Source organism: Pseudonaja textilis, chromosome 10 (assembly GCF_049901715.1).
Source record: "Pseudonaja textilis isolate UNSWEBS1 chromosome 10, rPseTex1.2, whole genome shotgun sequence".
NCBI lineage: Eukaryota > Metazoa > Chordata > Lepidosauria > Squamata > Elapidae > Pseudonaja > Pseudonaja textilis.
Window position 1 is genome coordinate 9,200,373 of NC_141999.1, and position 20,482 is coordinate 9,220,854.

The 20,482-nt window shown below is 44.6% G+C and overlaps 1 protein-coding gene across 3 annotated transcripts; it reads left to right on the plus strand.

The window, feature by feature from the left end:
- Positions 1 to 1,129: 1,129 nt before the first annotated feature.
- On the plus strand, positions 1,130 to 20,083 carry NCMAP (non-compact myelin associated protein). 3 transcript variants are annotated; one of them, XM_026702612.2, is made up of 4 exons: positions 1,130 to 1,250; positions 14,160 to 14,255; positions 15,749 to 15,833; positions 17,558 to 20,083. In XM_026702612.2, exons 2-4 carry the CDS (start codon positions 14,171 to 14,173, stop codon positions 17,703 to 17,705), a joined length of 318 nt encoding a protein of 105 aa, XP_026558397.1. In that variant the 5' UTR covers positions 1,130 to 1,250; positions 14,160 to 14,170; the 3' UTR covers positions 17,706 to 20,083. The 3 variants fall into 3 exon arrangements, with proteins under 3 accessions (XP_026558397.1, XP_087795770.1, XP_087795771.1); XM_087939644.1 differs by lacking the exon at positions 1,130 to 1,250 and adding an exon at positions 4,617 to 4,710; XM_087939645.1 differs by lacking the exon at positions 1,130 to 1,250 and adding an exon at positions 8,766 to 8,787.
- Positions 20,084 to 20,482: the final 399 nt, after the last annotated feature.

A 20,482-nucleotide genomic window follows, 5' to 3' on the forward strand; every position in this document is an offset into this window, starting at 1 on the left:
TGCATTTGCATGCTTTTGAACCGCTGGATGGGCAGGAGCTGGGAAAAAGAGCTGACCCCATTGTGCAGCGCTCATGTTTCAAACTCGGGTTGTCACAAGCTCTACGTCTTTAACTGCTGAGCCACCAAACACCTCCAGAGAAGGTTGCATTAAGCCTAAATTAATTTTATCTTGAGTTCGATGCAATTCATTTAATCATTCCTAGGCAAGGAAAATGTGGCTTCTCTTTTAAGTTACATGAAGTCAGTCTGTGACTTCCAGGCCCATGTTCTGATTTAGACTACAACCAAACCTCCAAGGCTACCTAGGAACTTTGCTTCTAGCCACACCTGAACTGGAAGCGAGGAAAGTTTCCTCCACCTGTTCATCGGACAAAGTTCATTTATCTCCTTGCAGGTTTATCTGGGAAACCAGGAAGTGACTTTTATCTTCTCTGCTGCAATCATTTGGGGATTCTTGCACCAGATTCCTGCACTATAGCCGAAAAGTGCCTAACTCTGTTGTAGATACTTTAATATTCCCATTTCACCTCTTCACCCACTCCAGAACTGGCTCTCTTGCTTGTAAAGGAAAATGTGTGTGAATGTGTTTTAATTTTGCTGGTCACTGACTAGTCCTCAAGATGACATGCAAAATAAAATAATTAAAACCAGGAAAGGTTGTTTGATAAAACCAAGATGCTGGGGGGCGCAGCTGGGTGATTTTACGCTTCATGAGGTGTAACTCAGTTTTTACACAGTGACGTCTACCGCCTCTCTGCCTATACTTAGGTTATTAGTAATTTCAAAAAGCAAATGCTTCGGGTACATTTTAATAAGCGAAACTCCCACCACGGGGCGGGGAGGGAGAAGGAAAACACAACGAGGTGGCTGCCTTGGCACCCTCAGAGCCAGCGGTAGAGGGGCGCGCTCTGCACATGCTTCAGAGCGCTATTTTCCCTCCCCACCACCTCCCTGGCCGGGTTGTGGGAGGGTGGGCGCAGGACCCGCTTCCTCTTCTCTTGGGCGAAAAAGCAGGCGCCGAGGCTCGCTCCTTCTCAGCCAGCAGCCGGGACGGAGGAGGAGGAAGCGGGCTTGTCCCCGCCTGAGCCAGCCCAGCCCAGCCCGCCGCATCACCTGAAGCAGGACGCCCGGGGAGGGGCCGGCCGGCTGGGGCGCACCCCGAGCAGCGCGGCGGGCGATGGCGACGGCGGCGAGCGGTGCGAGAAGACGCTCCGGGGCGCCCCGCTAAAGAGTCCTGCCCGGGAGAAGGTGAGTGCCAGCCGCGGATCGGGGGAAGGCCGGGCATCCCCGCGGGCGGAGGACTCCGAAGGGCCAGCGCCGCCGAGAAGCGCGCCCGCCTCTTCTTGCCCGCCGCCGACCCGGCCGAGGGACGCCACCTCGGTGGCCGAAACGCCCAGGCGCTCGCTGCCCGCGTGGGAGCTGCCTCCCGGCGTGGCCGCGCGCCTCTCCCTTCCCCGCCGCCCCTTTGAGGGTGGATTTCCCGGAGAAGGAACCGCGGGACCTGGAGAGCGCCGGGGGGAGTTGGCGAAGCGAGTCGTCCTGCCTTCTGCAAGAAGCGCGGACAGCCCCGTCCCTGGCCGCCTTCTCCCCCCTGGGTCCCTCAGGTGGGTCGCTCCCTCGCCACCGCTTTTCGGTCCTTATTTAGGACTCTCCGAGGGCTTCGGGCTGCGGCTCCCAACACCTGCGGTCTTAGGCTGAAGAAACCTTCACACAGGCTTCCGCTCCCCTTTCGTAATACATAAATACCTCACTTTTTCGCTTTTTTTTTAAAAAAAAACATCTTTTAAAGCGGATCCCCCCAAAAGAGATCCCAAGCTGAGCCCGTTAGTTATTCACCCACGTTTTGGTTTCTCTGAGTCGTGGCAAATTGGCCAAGGTTAAAAACGGCTTCTTTTCCCTTCGAATCGGAGCTCTTCCATCTGTGCAGGTCGCGGGTTTCGAACAGAGGGGGGTGGCTTTAAAGCGCAAAACGGGCTCCTTCGGTCGGTCAGTCAGTCAGTCAGTCTCTCTCTCTCTCTCTCTCCCTCCCTCACACACACACACTCACACCCTCTCTCTCCCTCACACACTCACACACTCTCTCACACACACTTTCTCTCTCTCTCTCACACACACACACACTCACACACTCAATCTCTCTCTCTCTCTCACACACACACACACACATTCGAGGTGGGGGGAGAGCTAGAGAGACTCAGGCTTATAGTCTTAAACGAAAGGGGGTGGTTTAAAAATTGGAGTCTGTGTAGGATGTGAAAGCCAAAAGTACATTTTGACTTGCTGGCTGAGGTAATTATTCTCTCCTCCCCACTTTGGAGTGGGCAGAATTTCTTTCTTTGGGAGTTAAGGGTTTTGCCACCTTGTTTGAGAGTTTTTTGAGGTGGGTAGGAATTGATATAATTAAAGTAACTAAACCATGATAATACCCAGAATTGTGTAACCCTTGAAAACTTACAATACTTACTTGTGAGCAGAGAATTCGTATTCACTTGATACAGATTTTAAATTTAAGAGGGGGAGATGTACAGCCATTGAGTAGGAAAGACTATACTTCTTATGGGTGTGTGTGTGTGTGTGTGTGTGTGTGTGCAGTGTTTAAAGCACTTTACCAATATTAATCTGACCTGCTAGGCTAGGGCAACCTTTGTATGGTGGATCAACAATTACTTTCTTACTGTTAATCAGTATCTATATTCTTACATTTCCACACTTGATGTGAAGTTAGAGAAACACCAAAGAAACTTTTGCATTAATAATTGATACTTGAGCGGTTTTGTTTTCCTTTAAACCTTTAAGCTGGGACTGTATTATTATTTTTTTTTAGATAGTTTAAATAAATAAAAATAACCAGGTCACTGAAACCTTCAGTGGCTTTGTAGAAGGGAATATTTCATGTAATGTGGTCTGGATTAAGTAAATAAAGACATGGCTTCATTTTGTGTGTGTGTGTGTGTGTGTGTGTGTGTGTGTGTGTGTGTGGATTAAAAAAAGCGTTCTCACCATCTCTTTAGTGGATTGAACAGGTTGGGACACTGGTGCAAATGAAGAACTGGAACTGGAATTCCGCACATTTCCTGGGCACCAAGTTGGAGAAGGTTCAATTGGCAGGAATTTCTGCCAAATTAGAATGTGGCCATTTATGTCTTTTAGAGTCAGTCCAGCAACTCTCATTTCCACACTGGTGATTCACAGCCTCATTCAAGCAATAGCAGAGAGATTTAGAACCGTCCTCCTGGTGATAGATTGCCAGTGGAGATGACTCAAGGATGCTGTAAGTTATTGCTGGGGAAATAGCCTATGACTTAGTCGCCTTCAGGATCAGGGGCTCTGAAAAAGGGACTTGTCGGTTTGAATTAAGATTCCGTTCTGTGTTGTCATGATAACACAGAGGATCTCCAAATACATCTGGACTGCTTTTCCTTCATCGTTGAACAGTTGCACTCTTTTCTTTCCAGTAACTTTTCAGTATCTTCTACATCTTCTGCCACCTTCTGAAAAACACTCTTTTGTGTATTTATTTATTTATTTGGATTATCTGGCCTCCTCTCGCCTAGAGAAACTTTAGGCAGCTTACAATCGATTAAAACCACGATGTTAAAACAGTAAACGGTCACGTTACACCGGATTAAAATTGACAAAAGATGGGGAGGAAGGGAGCAAAATGCACACAGAGACGAGGTGGTGTCCTACCTTAATCCTCCAGAATGAACCTCGGACCAGTTGGCAGAGTCAGCTGTTCACACCTTTCCACAAGGCCAAGAGGTCTGATGTTGGCATGGCCAAGAGGCGCTATGTTCTGGAGGACAGGAGGAGCCATGGCAAAAAAGGCTCTTCTTCCAGACCCCACAAGCCAGAATTCCTTGACCGACAGAGTCCACAGCATGCCACTTTTGCTGATGTGGGTGGGGCAGGCCAATCCCACTGCGGTGCAACAGTTCCTCAGATAACCACATCATACAGCATCCAGTTTATCAATGTCGGAAGAGACTCATTCTTAAGTCTCGTGCTTGTTCACCAGGCCTGAGTGTATTTGCTGAAGAATTAAGTTACAGGGGTTTGTTAAGCGTAAGGAATCAGGACCATCCGCTAGATTGCAGCATAGAAGATTTATTCAAGCCTATACAGAGGAGTTGATTAACAACTCTTTGGCACTAAATTGGCACTAAATAAAGGTCAAAGGAATTCAAGGGGGTCTAGAACTTGGATTGTTTGTGACAACGTAAGAACGCTAAGCTGTTGACATGTTTAACTCCACGTCCTAGTTCTGCCTGCACTCTCCTACACCTTTTGTATTTCACATTATTGGTTTAGTTAGTTCTTCTTTTTAAGGTGGTGCAACTAAAAAAAACAGCGGGCCTATTTTTTTTTTGCCAGGTCTGTGCCTAAGAGCTATTTAATCAATGTAAAGTGACAGTTATATTTGAAAAAGTCAACATTCAGCCACTTTTGAGTCTTTGCTAGGCTGAAGAAGATAAATATTTTATGTATACTTAGCAAGTTTCATAGGGCAGCCTTTCAAAACCTTTGGCATTACTGACATTTTCAGCTCTTGATCTCTTCACACAAAATGACACATCTAGTTTTTCCAAAACACATTTCCTTTCTTCATTCTAGTTGCCTTGTTTGTAGGGGAGAAGCCATACAGGTCGTCTTCAACTTATGACAAATGGGGATCAGAATTTCCATTGCCAAGCGAAGTGGTTATTAAGTGAGTTGTGCCCAATTTTGCGACCTTTTTTGCCATGCTTGTTATGCAAATCATTGCAGTTGTTAAGTAAAGCATGCAGCTGGTTATTAAGCAAATCCAACTTCTCCCACTGACCTTGTTTGCTGGAAGCTGGCTGGGCAGGTCACAGATGGTGACCATGTGACTCCGGGGTGCTACAGCCTTCATAATCACCCGAATCTATATTTGACCATGAGGATGCTGTGACAATCATAAGTGCAAGAATTGCTTGTAAGTCACTTTTTATAGTGCCATGGTAACTTCAAATGGTTGCTAATGAAAAAGTTGAGGACTACCTATATTATTGTTAAGGCACAGAATGTTGGAGCCCTTTGCTGTTATTCATTCTCCTGTTTTTTTTAAAAAAAAATATTTTATCCTTTTCTCTGAGTTCTTGTTTCTTTGCTTCTCTTCCTCCTATGATGTCTTCAAAAGACGTTAGTCCTCCTTCTTGTGAGGTCTCCTTCTCAATTCTCCTGAAGACTCGTCCTTCCATTCAATGGTTGAATGGAAAACTTATTTTTATTCCTGAAGTGACACTTGAATAACATTGCAAACAGTGGATGTTCCAGATCAGCTCAAGGCAGTTTCTGTCTGAGCTGAAGCCACAAGGAGCATCTTCTGCTCCTCCTCCTAGCATTGGGAACCCACCAGATCAGCAGTTGAATCTTCCCTGATGGGACAGAAAGAGTATCTTTAGATGCTACACCAGAGACAGAAGGTGAGAAGTACAGCTGGGCCTTCAACCTTGAGTGCTGCCTGGATCAGTTGCGCTAAGCAGATGGCTCTTTCTGTTGGTCAGCAACTCTGGTGTAGGTCCGTGAAGAATCTGCATCTCTCTGGAAAGGAGTCTTGGTCAACTCGCTGCAGCCAACTCACCGCTGTAGAAAGTCAACACCCACCCACCTTCCTAGAGAATGAAATATTTGGGGAATATTAAAATGGCAGGATATAATATTTCCCCTAAAGGAGAAATGGAAAAAAATCTTAAGGGAGGCAGAAATCAGCACCAGTCTCCCTGTCCCAAAGAAAAACGGAGGAGGTGAGCTTTTAGAAATGCAGATTTGGTGATCCATTCAGAAAGACCAGGTCAGAGAAAACTCCAGATAAGCAATTAGGCAAGACAATGATTAGCTCAGGCTATTGCCTCAGATTTGCATTTCCCCTTTTGCCTATAGAGCCAGGCATGACCCCCCTACATGACACCATAGGAATCCAGAAGATATAACTCACTCTCAACTCCATTTTGTCAGCTGTCCCCAAATTGCACATTGTGTGTGTGGTGGTTCTGTTTATCAATAAACTTTCTTTCCGATCAACCTTCATTTTATTTCCAGCTTGGAATTGGACCTCAATTTTTCTTCCAACACTACAGCAAACTTGCCACCGCAGCCAGCTTGCTGTGGCCAATTCACTGTGAATCAACTCACTGCAGGATAATTCACCGTGGGACAAGAGTTACACCAATATCAAAGAAGTGGTGGAATAGAATCATTAAAGAAAGGATGCAAAAGGAGGAACCAGATGAAATGTGAACGACAAAAATCTCAATATTATTTTAAATAATGAAATGGAATTGTTGAATTATCCCGTGGCGAGTTAGCCATGACAAGTTGGCCTTGCCAAGTTGACAGTGGACAGTTAGCCACAGTGGGTTGGCCCTAGCGAGTTGTCCTATTCCGCTCTGGAAGTGTGTCTTTTATTTCCATGTGTAGATGTTCTCATCCCAGTGGCATAGCTGCAGCATTGTTTTACAACATTGGGCGGGGGTGGGTGGGGGTGGGGAACTGAGAAACTCCTGCTGCCCTGCGATATATTAACATTGGCTACCATCACCTCCTCTGGACAGGAAAGAAACAGAGCAGTGTGAACAGGTCAAGAACTGCCGTTTGTTTGTTTGTTTGTTTTGTCACATTAGTTGGTGCTTGTTTCTTGGAATTCAGGAAACCCTGCAGAGGAATTAATTCAGGAAATTCACTTTGCTCTGCAGGAATTGCTGAGCTGTTCATTTTTCTTTTAAGAAAATATCCTTTGCCGAGGGCTTCTCTTCTTCTTTATTGGAGGCTGGTAGGAAGTCCATTGTGCGAAATTCTGCTGTTTCAAAACGGCAAAAGGGATTTGTGGACAGAGAAAGAAACAGGCCCTAATATGGCCCTTTTTCCAACCTGGTTGCTTAGGTTTATAGGGGCCGTGATTTTTATTGCACGTTGACATTGAAATATATAGTTGCAGACTGTTTGGGGTCCTTTTCTGAGTTAAAAGATAGGAGGAATCGGATTCTGCCTTTTTGCCAGCTACTTAAAATAAAAAATGATTCCTTCCCAGCAAAATCCTCCAGAGTTTTCTTTAGCAAGATTTATTGCAGTAGGATAGCAAAGGGGTTACAAGAATCCCAGCCACTGAATTGTTCTGGTGGTTTAAAACTGAGTATTTAAAATGTACATGTACTGGTTGAATCTTTTTGATTTTCGGAGTGCCATCCTATGAGAAAACAGGAAGGCCTCTTCATGGATAATGGGGGAGCATGCAACGCCCCCCCCCAAAGCCATAGGTTTTGCAAGCACGTGACCTACATGTAAAAATGGGCCAATCAGAGAATTGCAGGGTCTTGTCATTTAAAATTTCAGCTTCCCCCCACTTTCTCTTTACAATATATCACTTGAGCTGAATTGCCAAACTTAGAATCTTCTTTTGAGCTCTCCAAGCGCAGAGATTTCTGTTTGCCGTCTTCCTGCTTTATGCGTGTTTGCAAATGCTCGTTTTAATGTCATGCATGTCTGTATAATTGTCATTAACAGCAGTATTTCTATGTAGGCTTTTCCCTGTTGTTGTCAAACAAATGCCCTGGCTTGCAAAATTTGGGAAACTGTGACTTGAGACATGTTTGGGCTCGTGCTTTGGTTTGAAATTGCAGCATTCAAAATTTCACCACAAACGAATTTCTCTCTTGCCCAATTCTATTCTTCTCTGTGTAACTGCACTGATACATGTGCATAGAGCTGGAACACTTAGTGTATGAAAAGGCTCTACCTGAAAAGATCCAACCTTACACCATGTCTTTTCACTGCTGGCTCACCACATCACCAGCCTTGGAGAGGAGTGCAACCGTGGAAGGTGCAGCATCTAGGCAGGGTCTCTAAGGCAGCGTTTCTCAACTTCACATCAACTTTAAGGCATGTGGACTTCAATTCCCAGAATTCCCGAGCCATGATGTTCAAACCAGTTTTATTTGCAAAGTTGTGACTGTTGCAACTTCCATGTGGTCACACGTTTGTGATTTCCAACACTCCCTGCCAGCTTCCCACAAGTAAAGTCAGCAAGAAGTCGGCAGGAACTTCGTAGTCACTCCCATTTCTGCTGCATTTTTGCATGCCTCTGTTTATTTTCGAAGCAAAACGATACGTAGCAGTATCATTCAGGAAAATCTAATGTTCATTCTGGTGATATCAGACTGTGCTACCTTCCTCTCAATGGATGACCCAATGACTCACAGATTTTCTGGACATCATGAAAGTTGCTAGCCACCCCAGCTTTGAAGAAGCAGATTGCTTTGTGTTTCTTCTTCTTCTCCTCCTCCTCCCTCTTCCTCTCGATTCAAAATATTTTAAAACCAGTTCTGAGAGCGTGGCTTGGTGGGCGTGGCTTGGTGGGTATGGCAGGGGGAGGGTACTTCAAAATCCCCATCCCCTCCACACCCACTATCCTGCTTTTGTTCTCCTGTGCAGGGCAACCAAAGGAGACCCAGCCGATCAGCTGGGACTCCATGGGAGGCAGAGAATAGATGAGGGCAGGGACAGTCAGAGGTGGGATTTTCCGGTTCTCCGAACTACTCAAAATTTCTGCTACCGGTTCTCCAGAACTGCTCAGAACCTGCTGAATGCCAGCTCTGCTCCTCCTCCTCCCCCTTTCCTCTTCCTGCTCTTAGGTAAGGAAGAGACTTTTTGGATTCTCTTTGTGAACTAGGAGCTATTCAGTGGTGCCACTTGGCTAGAACTTGAATCAAGAGATGCTCAAAACTAGCCACTGCTCCTCCCGAGTGCATTCTTGTGGGGTCTTAAGGTGAGGTCCTTCGTGTTACCGTCTAAGCCTTAAAATTTCCTTCCAGTTTGGAACTCAATTTTCTCTGCCCTTTTTTCTGGAGTTTGAACCCCCCAACTCCTTCCTACAAGCTGCCCTTGGCTGGAGGAAAAATGGGTGCCCTTGATTCGAGGACCCATTCCAGAGATGCTCCCAGCACATCACAATATTCCTTTCACTAGAAACTTGGCACTCTCATTTAAAAAAAAAAAAGTCGAGATCTTGAATCAATATGCTTTCTACCTGTGGAAAGCAACCGTATTTAGGATTATAAATAACTTAGAAATGGCCTATCTGGTTTTGTATATACACCCTGACTGTTTCCCACGTAGCTGCTTGTAAGTAGTGTGTATATTTGCGCTGGGTTGTGAGCTTTTAGATCTCAACTCGTTCTGTTCCATGTGGAATTTGACCTTCCTGGTTGGATGTGAGTCATCTGCCATAAAAGTCAGGGAGGAAGGCGAGGAGCTTGGGTGGTGTAGTGGTGTACAGTAAGGATTGGACTGTCTCTGGAGAGGCCCAGCTTTGAATCCGCCCCGCCCCCAAGTCTTCAAAACTCCCTTAGAGACTTCAGAAGGGGTTAGTTCTGCTCTGCAGGCTGCTGTCGTGGGAGGAGGAAGAGGAATATTCTGTGTGCCACCTGGAACTCCCAAATGAAAGGCAGGGGGGACATATAGCTAGGGTGGGATATACAGGGGGTCCTCGACTTATGACTACAATTGAGCCCCAAATTTCTGTAAGTGAAACATTTGTTGAGTGAGCTTTGCCCCATTTTACAATCGTTCTTGCTACAGTTGTTAAGTGGATCATTGCAGTTGACAAGTTAGTAACATAGTTGTTAAGTGAATCTGTCTTCCCCAGTGGTGGGGTTAAAAAATATTTACTAACGTTTCTTGGTGGGCGTGGCAGGGGAAGGATATACTGCAAAATCACCATTCCCTCCCCACCCCACTAACCTGCTTTCCAGCTCCATTCTCCTGTGCAGGGCAACCAAAGAAGACCCTGCCAATCAGCTGGGTCAGGGAATAGATGGGGGCGGGGCCAGTCAGAGTGGGTATTGGCCGGTTCTCCGAACTACTCAAAATTTCCGCTACCGGTTCTCCAGGACTGCTCAGAACCCGCTGAATGCCACCTCTGGTCTTCCCCATTGATCGTCCTTGTCCAAAGGTCGCAAAGGGTGGATCACATGAACTGGAGACACAGTAACGGTCATAAATCTGTTGAAAGCAAGGATCAATTCAGCAACGACCCAGAGGAACGGCTTCTCTGCTCCCCTTTAGACTGGCTGACTCAACCGTCAACAAATTGAATGAGAGCTTTGTTTGCCCTCCCTCCCTCCCCAGTGGAAAATAAAGGTGCAAGACTGAAAAGCAGGTGTGCCTAGAGAGGAAAGAAAGAGCTTTTATATTCGGGGGGAGGAAGACTGAACTGCAGCTGGTGGGTGCTACGGGTTCCATCTCCCCCTCCCTTCTTCCCTCCCTCCCCCTCCCTTCTTCCCTCCCTCCCCCTCTTCCTCCCTCTTCCTCCCTCCCTCCCTGTCTCTCCCTCCCTCCCTTCCAATACCTCCCTCCCTCTTCCTCCCTCCCCCTCCCTCCTTCCCTCCCTCCCCATCCCTCCCTCCCTCTCTCCCTCCCCTCCCTCCTTCCCTCTTTCTCTCCCTCTCCCTCCCCATCCCTCCCTACCCCCTCTCTCCCTCCTACCCCTCTCTCCCTCCTTTCCTCCGTCGATCCCTCCCTCCCCTTCCTCCCTCCTCCCTCCTTCCTCTCTCTCTCCTTGTCCCTCCCTACCCCTCTCCCTCTCTCCATCCCTCCCCTCCCTCCTCCCCTCTCTTCCTCTCTCCCTCCCTCCTTCCTTCCTCCCTCCTCCCTGTCCACCCCTCCCTACCCCTTCCTCCCTCTCTCCCTCCCCTCCCTCCTTCCCTCTCTCCCTCCCTCCCTCTCCCCGTCCCTCCCTACCCCTCTCTCCATCCCTCCCCTCCCTCCTCCCCCTCTCTTCCTCTCTCCCTCCCTCCTTCCTTCCCTCCCTCCCTGTTGCAGTTCGAAGAGCAGAATATTGAGGAGACGGTTTTATGGACCACCGGTGACAAAATAATAGCTAGCAAAATCTCTCCCTCCTGAAAGGAACAGTCAGAGGTGAGCATCTTCCAAAAATGGAAATGTCCTCTGACTTGTGTGTCATTTGGCCCTCGACTTTATTTATTTAAGATAATATTGACTCAGCCTTGCTGCCACCTTCCCCCAAAGAGGAACGACCCACCCGCTTCACTCCATTTTGACCCTTCAAAGCCTCGTGAAACAGCAGTGAAATGTTCCATGGTGGCCTTTGGGGGACGTGGATTTGATGCCTAGGATGGAGAAAGGATCCTGCATGAGAAATTGGTAGTCAGCTGGGAGGGAGGGAGGGAGGGAGGGAGGGGAGGCCAGTTGAGCTGCAGAGGAGAACTTTGGAACAAGATTCTTTCAAAAAAGGAGACACTGGAGAAAGAGGATCCCCGACCACACTGGACGATTGGGTTGCAAAAGTAGGTCATCCTTGGGTCCACAAAGGCACAATTCACTTGGAGGAGAATGACGGCCGTTATAGATTCAGATCCAGAGTTATTTTCATGTTCGCTGCTGCCCCTTTTTGGCTGGAAACTCTGAGACGGCGGGTACACAGTGCAAACAACTTCGCAATTCAAAGCATTGAAAGCTTGGGGCAAAACTCTCCAGAGACACCAATGGGGCAGAGAGCAGCGGGGTGGCGGGTAGGGGAGGCATGTTGCCAGCAATGAGCTTAAGTTCCCTCTTAGTTTTTACTTGTGATTCTGAAATTTCATTTAGAGAAGCTGCGTTATAGAGTGGAGTTATATAAATTTCAGTATTACCGTAGTAGGTGCTGGGCTCCATTCACCAGACTTTACAGCCAGCTGTGATTTTTCTAACCATTTCTTCTGGCCTGGGGGGTGAGGGTGGCTAGATGACCACTGTTTTTATTTCCAAGGTTTAAACAAGACCCATCCTGTCTATTCAAGGTAGAAAATTTGAAAACATTTACTAATCGGGGTGAATTTCCTACAACCAAACACAGAGGCTGGAAATAGACAATAAAGTTGTTTTGAGACAACTAACATGTTTGAAAAAACATATATGCTGTTTATTATCTATATATCATATATACTTATCCCATTTTTGCCTCTAGTAAACCTTGGCAAAAGGTTTTGTATGGGTAGAATCACAAGTGGGACCTACATTTTTGTTGCTAAATGATGGCATGGATAAGCAAGGGATCATATGACCAGACCCAATTTTGCCATCGTTTTTACTGTGGTCTTTAAGTGAGTCACACAGTCATTATGTCAAGCATGTAGCCGTTAAGTGATTCACAGAGTTTTTAAGCAAATCTGACTTTCCCCATTGACTTTCCGACTCTGTCAGAAATGGTGTAGGGTTTCCTGCAGGGAGAGGGGTAGGGGGTTGGGCGGGGGGTTTCTGCCTGGGGAATTCTGGGAGTTGAAGTCCACAAATCTTAAAGTTGCCAAGGTTGGAGACCTCTGGACTAGATGACCTACAAGATCCCTTCCAACTCTGTTAATCTGCATCTGACTTTGCTTATTGGAAGTCCACCGGACATTGCAGCTTTGATAAATGTGAGCAGGTTGCCAAGCATCCAAATTACAATCCCATGACTGTGGGAGTGATGCAGTGGCCATAACTTCAGGCTGAAGGTCACCTTTTTCAGCATTGCCCCAACTCTGAACCATTTTTAAATGAGTGGTCATAAGTGGAGACTAGCTATATTGCTTTAAGGTGCTAAATTCAGGATCCTGGAGTTATTGCGTTATCATTCATGATTGCTGTTATTAATGCTCACTTCCCTTATTTTAAGATCATTGTACAATTATCAACAGATTGTGCTTTTTAAAGACGATACCATTTTACTTATGACCTGGATTCTGATGGGTGCCCTCATCCCAGTGATCACATTATGGGTACTCAGCAACCAGCCTACATTTACAGTCACCTGCAGCACCCCACATTCACACAACTGCGATTGCCAGAAACCAGTGTTTATTTCCAGCTTTTGGGCAAAAGCGCCCCTTGCAGACAGTGGGTTTCCTTAATGACTGCTGAATTCACTTAACGACCACTGCACAAAAGAAGTAAAGTGTAGGACCGCCTGAGGTTGTGTGATGACAATTGGCATGACTTATAATTACCATTCTGGACTCAACTATGGCCATGCTTCAAGGGCCACCTATTTGTGGGTTTGTGCTTGCATATTTAATCTAATTAGGTAGCGGCACTTAGCTGAGCATGGAAGAGGAAGCACAGTCATGTAGCCATTACAAACACTTCAAAGTGAATGAGTCCTTAAAGTGAAGATCAAGATAAGAACGGATATGGTGCGTTATTCCCTTTTGCATACAGTCACTTTAGATCCGGGTTTTTTCAAACTGGGCAACTTTAAGTTGTGCAAACTTCAACTTCCAGAATTCCCTAGCTAGCATTCTTTTACATAATTTGTTTTTAGAAAATGGATTGAATCTCACCCTGAGATCCTTAGGAGGCAGACTATGAACAAAATAAATTGTTTTAATAGCTTGTTTTATAGCCATCCCTATGTGTAGTGCGATTGTTCTGACCCAAACCTGGTTCCCAGAGAGCAAACACAAGACAAAGGCAGCAGCACAACCTTTTAACTATGTTAAAACCTTTTAACGTTTCATCTATGAATCCGGTTTCCTCACATATAAAAGGCTGCTTCCAACTGATTAGCTCCGACAAGAAAGAGCCTTGCCAAGTTTTTGCAAGGCTGCCAAAATACAACAGATAAGAAATATTTCCCAGCACAAGACTCTTCAAATACCAATTAAGATACTGCAATGTCCATGAGGCTGAAGTTTCAAAACGTTTTTGCTTCCTGCATAGAACATCTTATTCACAGCTGGCTTTTATCTTCGTGAAGGAGGGTCCATTACCTTGCAGCCTTACTCCAAAGTCGCTCTTGCTGCTGAAGCTGCTCTTTCCTGCGAGCAGCCCTGTGCACATGCTTTACACTTGGCACAGGCTCCTCGGGAACCTCCTCATCGCTGCTGCCAGCCCCCACAATCTCTGAAGGCAGCAGTCCACTCCCTGATGGTCCTGGCCCCTCATCTGAGTCCTCGCTTTCCTCAGCCGTCCGCACCTGCTGCCCGCTAACCACAACAGTGGATCACCTGGACAAAACCAATGTGTTTTGTGGAACCAGAAAGTCTGTTTGCTGTATCAGTTGCAACAGATGCTGCTTGCCTGATGTTGATGCCTCTCTTATGATTCTCCTACTAAATTGCCTTTGCATCATACTAATGTTTTTTTTTTCTATGTTCTGCATAGTTGGAATCAAGATGACTACAGCTGCCCCAACGTCTGAATATTCCCTGCCTTGGAAGAATGTGACCACAAAATCTCGACAGCAAATCCTTTATCAGAGTAAGAAAAGAAAGGGGTGGCACTGGGAGATTTTATGGGCTTTTCCAGTGGTGGGATTCAACTTTTTTTTACTACCAGTTCTGTGGGCGTGGCTTGGTGGGCGTGGCAGGGGAACGATACTGTAAAATCTCCAGTCAGAGGTGGGATTTGCCTGTTTTCCAAACTACTCAAAATTTCCGCTACTGGTTCTCCAGAATTGGTCAGGACCTGCTGAATGCCACCTCTGGGCTTTTCACCACTAGAGCGTGAAGAAACACCTTCGGGGTTTGAATGAAACAAGTCTGGATTTCCTCTGACAAGGTCCCAGTTGCTGCAGAGGCGACAGGATCTGAAGAGCTGGATTAGCAATTCTTTCAACTGGGAACTGAATTGGAAATACATATGTGGGGTCCTTGATGCTCTCTGAGCTTGGTTGTTTTCTGGCAGACGTTTCATTATCCAATTAAGTAATATCATCAGTGCTGGAAGGGATTTGCTCTCTGTTTATGTACAAGTGGCTTGCCCTGTCAGTGTTGATGGGAGTCTTGGAAGGAGTTATATTTTTAATCCTAAAGGAGTTAAAGGTTTCATTTCAGTAAACCATAGTCGCATACGTTTTCGTTTATGGTGGCATATGAAGAATGGAATGAAGAGATACATGAGGAATACAATTTAACTCTTTTTGTTTGCTGTCACTTTATGGTACGTTTTCTCAATCCACAACAAAACCCTCAAAGTACAGTTAACATAATGCACAATATCTGAATTGTCCTGTTAGACCACGCATTAAGAAATATATCCAAACTGGTAAGTTGCTGATTTACCAGGAGAAAGCCACTTTGATGTAGTGGTTAAGGTACAAACCAGGAGACCGAGAGTTCTAGTCCTGTCTTAGGCACAAAGTAGCTGGGCAATCTTGAGCCAGTTCTTCTCTCTTGGCCCCAAGAAGGAAGCAATGACGAACTACTTCCAAAATATTGCCAAATATTTGCAGGAGCTAGTCTGGCAGTTGCCACGAATTGACACTGACTCAAAGCAGAGGTGGTATGGGGTGGGAAGGGAATGGGGATTTTGCAGTACCCTTCCCCTGCCATGCACACCAAGCCAGGCCCACAGCACCGGTAGTGAAACATTTTGAATCCCACCACAAAGGCACAAATAAATAAAATTACTAAAATGTTGTAAAAGGAGTTCTTCCATGGGAGACACAAGGACATTTTCGCCCAGCCCCTCCCATCAAAAAAACCTACAGGACCATCTCTGCCTTAATTACACTAATTGAATGAACCGTCATAAATTGAGGACTACTTGGCTTTTAAGGGTGAATTAAACCTATAGTAAACAATTACCTATAGCAATTTCTAAGAAAACAGATAAAAATAAGATAAAATTTTGGGGTGTTTTTGTACATATCCTAAAACATGGGAATTATATTTTATTATAAGCTGGCAATTGAAGTATACTTAAAAGCCTGTGCATAAAAGTTGATGTTTTTCTTTCTTTCTCCTGATTAGGCTCTGGAGCAATAGTAGCAGCTATTGTCGTGGGCGTCATAGTAATATTTACAACAGTTCTGCTCATCCTTAAAACGTATAACAGGTTAGCCATTTGATTTTTCTCTCTCTCCAGTTCCTTTCATTCTTCAGAACAATCTACTGCAGGGCCGTTAAACTCAGAGCCCGCCGGCTGGATGTGTGACGCACTGTCCACGCCCACCACCCGGTTTTGCAAAGGGGAAAAAGTCACGCTACGTCACGTGACAACGCCATGACGGTGTGAGTTTGACATCCCTGGTCTGCGGACTGGATGCAACCACTCCGTTCATCGGTTTCTGAGCGGTGAGGGGAGCAGTGACATCACATATGTAATGACATCATTGCACAAATGACATCATGTGGCGGATGTGCTTATTCTGATGGCACTGTGTCTGAGGAAAGCTATTACTCTGGTTGTGTGTTCTGTGGGCGTTTTTTACCTCATAAATCCTGCTGTCACCACATTTTTACATTCAGGCTCTCTGCCATTTTCCTTTTGTGAGACGTTGCAAGCTCAGGTGCCGTTTTTGTTTGTCAAAAAGACAAATGGAGGTCAGTCACCCTCAACCTACAACCACAACTGAGCCCAAAATTTTTGTTGTTCAGCTAGACACTTATGAAGTGAATTTTGCCTCATTTTACGACTTTTCTTGCCACAGTTGTTAAGTGAATCACTACAATGGTTAAGTTAGTAACACGGGTGTTAAGTGAATCTGGCTTCCCCATTGACTTTGCTTGTTAGGTCTCAAAAGGGATCCGGGGACACTGCAACCGTCATAAATACGAGTCAGTCCAGTCACTATATGAACTGTTGTAAGTCGAGGAGGACTACCGGTGGAGTAAGAAGCCGGCAAGGGTTGCTTCTGACTAAAGCAGACTAAAATCCCTGTAAATAAATCTAATTGATTGATTGAAAATATTATGAGCACTTCGAGCAACAATTAATCTCTTTTGTTAATTGTTGTGTATATTCTGTTTTTAATATTGTATGCCATCCCAAATTCTTTTGAGCTGGGCAACCTTACAAATCTGATAAATTAAAGCAGTCACTTCAGGACCTCCTGAACATTCTTGTGGTACAGTATACAGTCCCCAATTTGCAATCATTCATTTAATGACTGTTCAAGCTTACAACGGTACTATAAAAAGTGACTTATGACTGGTCCTCAGAGCATCCCCACAGTCACGTGATCAAAATTCAGGCGCTTGGCAACTGTCGTGTATTTGCAATGGTTGCAGCACCCTGGGGTGACGTGATCACATCTGCAACCTTCCCAGTTGGCTTCCAACAAGCAAAATCAATGGAAGAAATCAAATTTCTTAACAACCGTATGATCCACTTAAGTACAGTGGTTTGCTTAATAACCGTGGCAGAAAAAAAAAGGTTGTAAAATCCAGTGTGACGTACTTAACAACCATTTTGCTTAGCAACAGAAATTCTGATCCCAATTATGGTTGTAAGTTGAGAAGTACCTGTATATTTTTAGAGCTGCAGAAGATTTGGGGAAGAATGCATGTAAGAGAAAGGAAATGTCCTCCAATACCTCTTCCCTACCTTTTCTCATTTAATTTGATTTTAAACATTGTAAAATTTATTCTAAAAAGAAAATAATTTCAGGAAGATTCTCCTGAATGGATGATTTCTTGGAAGAATGCCCTGTGCATCAGGACTGTGATTTGCAAAAGCTTATCTACAACAGCGGTGCTTAGCTGTCAGGAGCCACAGTTTCTTGTTTTTGCTGCTGCACAGCCAGCACACTAACACAAAGTCTGCTTCGTTTTTTGTAGGCACATGAGAATCAAACGAGAGCTGGAGCCAAAGAATGCAAAGACCAACATCCCCTCTGTTTTAGGACAGGACAGTAGCACCTCTGCCAGGAACAGTGCAGTGACATTTGTCCCTGTAGACATTCACATCCCCAAAAGAAGACTTTGAAGAAGACAAGCAAATGGAGGAATAATCAGCAAGAAGTGAACTCTGTGGATCCTTGAGGAATGGAATGGCTCCCATCCCATGGTCCACGTTTCAGTGGTCTGCTGGTCACCATTTTTCCTCGTAGAAGGCAAAAAATGACATCTAAAGGCAACCAGTTGTGGAAATAATATATATAAACTTGCTTGTTGGAAGGGACGGTGAGAACCACCAACCACCATCATTCTTGGAACCAATCATGTCCTTCATATTTTCTTGCTCTGTTGATTTAGGTTCAGCTCCCATTGTCCTGTAAAGTGAAAGTCAGTTCTGCTGTATGGAGGTTCTGAAGACGTCAGAGGGCTTAGTCTTCATCTTGGTTTGTAGTGGGTAATATAGAATCAATATTCTTTCATTTTTGGCTCTTAAAAAGAAGTAGCAGACGTTACCACCAGTTGCCAACCGTCTTCCACCATGGTCAACTTTCAAAATTAGGAGTTCCTTGTTTGTTGGCAGAGTTAGTGCCTTTCTGTAGCATTTCTCAACCTTGGCTCCTTTAAAATGTGCTGGCTGGGGGTTTCTGGGAGTTGAAGTCCACACATCTTAAATTTGCTCAAGTTGAGAAACACTTACCCAGACAAGCAAAAAACTTGATTTCAACAGTCATGTTTTATTAGGCTGATTTTAGCCAACCTCAAATTTTCTTGAGAATGAGTGTGTATTCTCCCAGTCCAATCTTCACCTAACTGACAAGTGAGTTGATAACATTCAGTGGATCAAAGCTAGAATTTTAGGCTGCATTGTCAGGATAGCAGATAGATAGAGACCTCTAGGAGAAGATGCTAGATATCTCTATATACAGAGTTATGAGGGGGTTTGCTCTCCTTTTCCCATGGAACATGTCTTTAATGTCTTCCCTAAACGCTACAGGTAGGGTCGGGAAATCAACAGATCGATTGTGCTGAACGTGTAAAGTGATCCTGGCTAGGTACCTATCCTGGGGAAAGTGAGTTGTCCTAGCTTAGTCTCAAGCACAAAAAACCATGAAGTGAATCTGAAGTAGGAATTCGTGAAAAGGTTGTGATCCTTTTGTAAGGCCCCAATAGATACAATCCTGCAGTCAAATTAGTATGCTAAATTGTTCCCGTTCACTTAACTGAAACTTTGCAGCACAGAAATAGTTTGGGGAGATCAGCCTGTCTTCAGAATCTTGTCGCTGAAGCATCTGTATTTATTACACCTCCTTTTTCCTTTGAAATAAACTGAACGGGGAAATGATACTTTTAAATAGCAAGAAAGTAAAATGTGGAATATGACTAGCTGTGTGTGGGATGGGTGATTCATTTTTCTATAGCGATGGTGGGTTTTTTAAAAAATTCCCATGCCAGAAATAATAAAAAAAATCACAGTCAGCTCTTGGAGTTTGCCGGGATCGTTAAAACTTCTCAACACAGAATGAAAAGGTTTCTGAATTCCTGACAGCCAGCTCACTGGAACAGGAGGGTACATTGAAGCATTAATGGGCTTTCAGGCTGAATAGCCCTGATCTAGTCCAGAAGGGAGCACATTTTGGCTTTGAGGGTGGTGGCCTCGGAGGGCTGATTAATCTGATTCAGCGGGGCCCTTTCTGTGTTGCCAAGCGCCAGGTACAAATGAGAGCCAAGGAATAGGAGGAGACATCAAGCCATCTTACTCCTCACTATCCTTTGGAGCTCAGATTTTGTTTCAGGAGTACCAATTTTCTTTTTAGCCACTCCTCCTCTGGTATGAAGCCCAAGAGGTATAAGAATCCACTTGCTCTTGGGATCCAACTGGTCCCTATTCCAGCTGGTTGTAGTAAGAACATGGTATCTGGGTTTGTCCTTTTCCCTCTGCCTTCCCCATCGCATTTGTCTTACGGAGTTTTAAACTGTAAGCCAGCAGGGAGGGGATGCCTTGTTCTTAACGTTGTGTACCACACGAAGTGCATGTTAGGTGCTTTATAAATGAAAAATAAGAATTAAAAGGTATTTGATCCTGAATCTCCAAGGAGATGTTTAGGAACTCCTTTTGCAACATGCTTATTTAAGTTCTTGAACTTCAGAATTTCAGGGACAGGATCAGTAACTTTATCCACATAGGAGAAGTGTTTGGTCTCCATAAAACCTCACATTCTGTATGTACAATTAACAATGGAATAATTTTTCAGAGGTGATTCCAGTCCGCATATTCTACTCCAAGGACAACTTTTAGAAAATTGGTGAAAATTGCCAAAGCAACATTGACAAAAATTCAAGTTAAGTATCCAGCATTTGATTATAGTACAGTTCCTAACCAGACCTGAATATTAGTAGCTCTCTATGAGAAAATGTTAATTTTTTTTCAAAATACAGTAATAAAATATCAATATTTTATTATATCAATGTAATATGTTAATAAGTAGTATTTTTGTATAAGCAGTTATATAAAAATTATTTATGCCCATAATGGAGCCTGCCTATTAAGGTTATAAGTCATGACAGTTGTAAAGCAAATTGTCACATGACTGACCTGATTTTATGACCTTTTTTGGCAGTGTTCATTAAACAAACTAGTTGTTCGTTATGGGCCAGTTTTCCTGAAAACTGGAAGTAAACTTATTTAATTATTTGTTAAATTTATTTGCTGCCCTGGGGCTACACTGGAAGAGTAAAAGAGAAAAAAAAAGAGAAAATGTAAACATAACAATAATGAAGCAATGAAGCAGTGAAAATAATAAAATTTTGTAATACTGTAATATGAATTAAAAGATGGGTGGAGGTGGGCAGGAAGTTCAGGGGGAA

Excerpts from the sequence above, each read along its gene's own strand:
- NCMAP (XM_087939644.1), top strand. The coding sequence starts at position 4,662 with ATGACAAATGGGGATCAGAATTTCCATTGCCAAGCGAAGTGGTTATTA. Across the intron at positions 4,711-14,159 it reads CCAAGCGAAGTGGTTATTAA|TTGGAATCAAGATGACTACA; the intron begins GTGAGTTGTGCC and ends TGTTCTGCATAG. Across the intron at positions 14,256-15,748 it reads ACAGCAAATCCTTTATCAGA|GCTCTGGAGCAATAGTAGCA; the intron begins GTAAGAAAAGAA and ends TCTCCTGATTAG.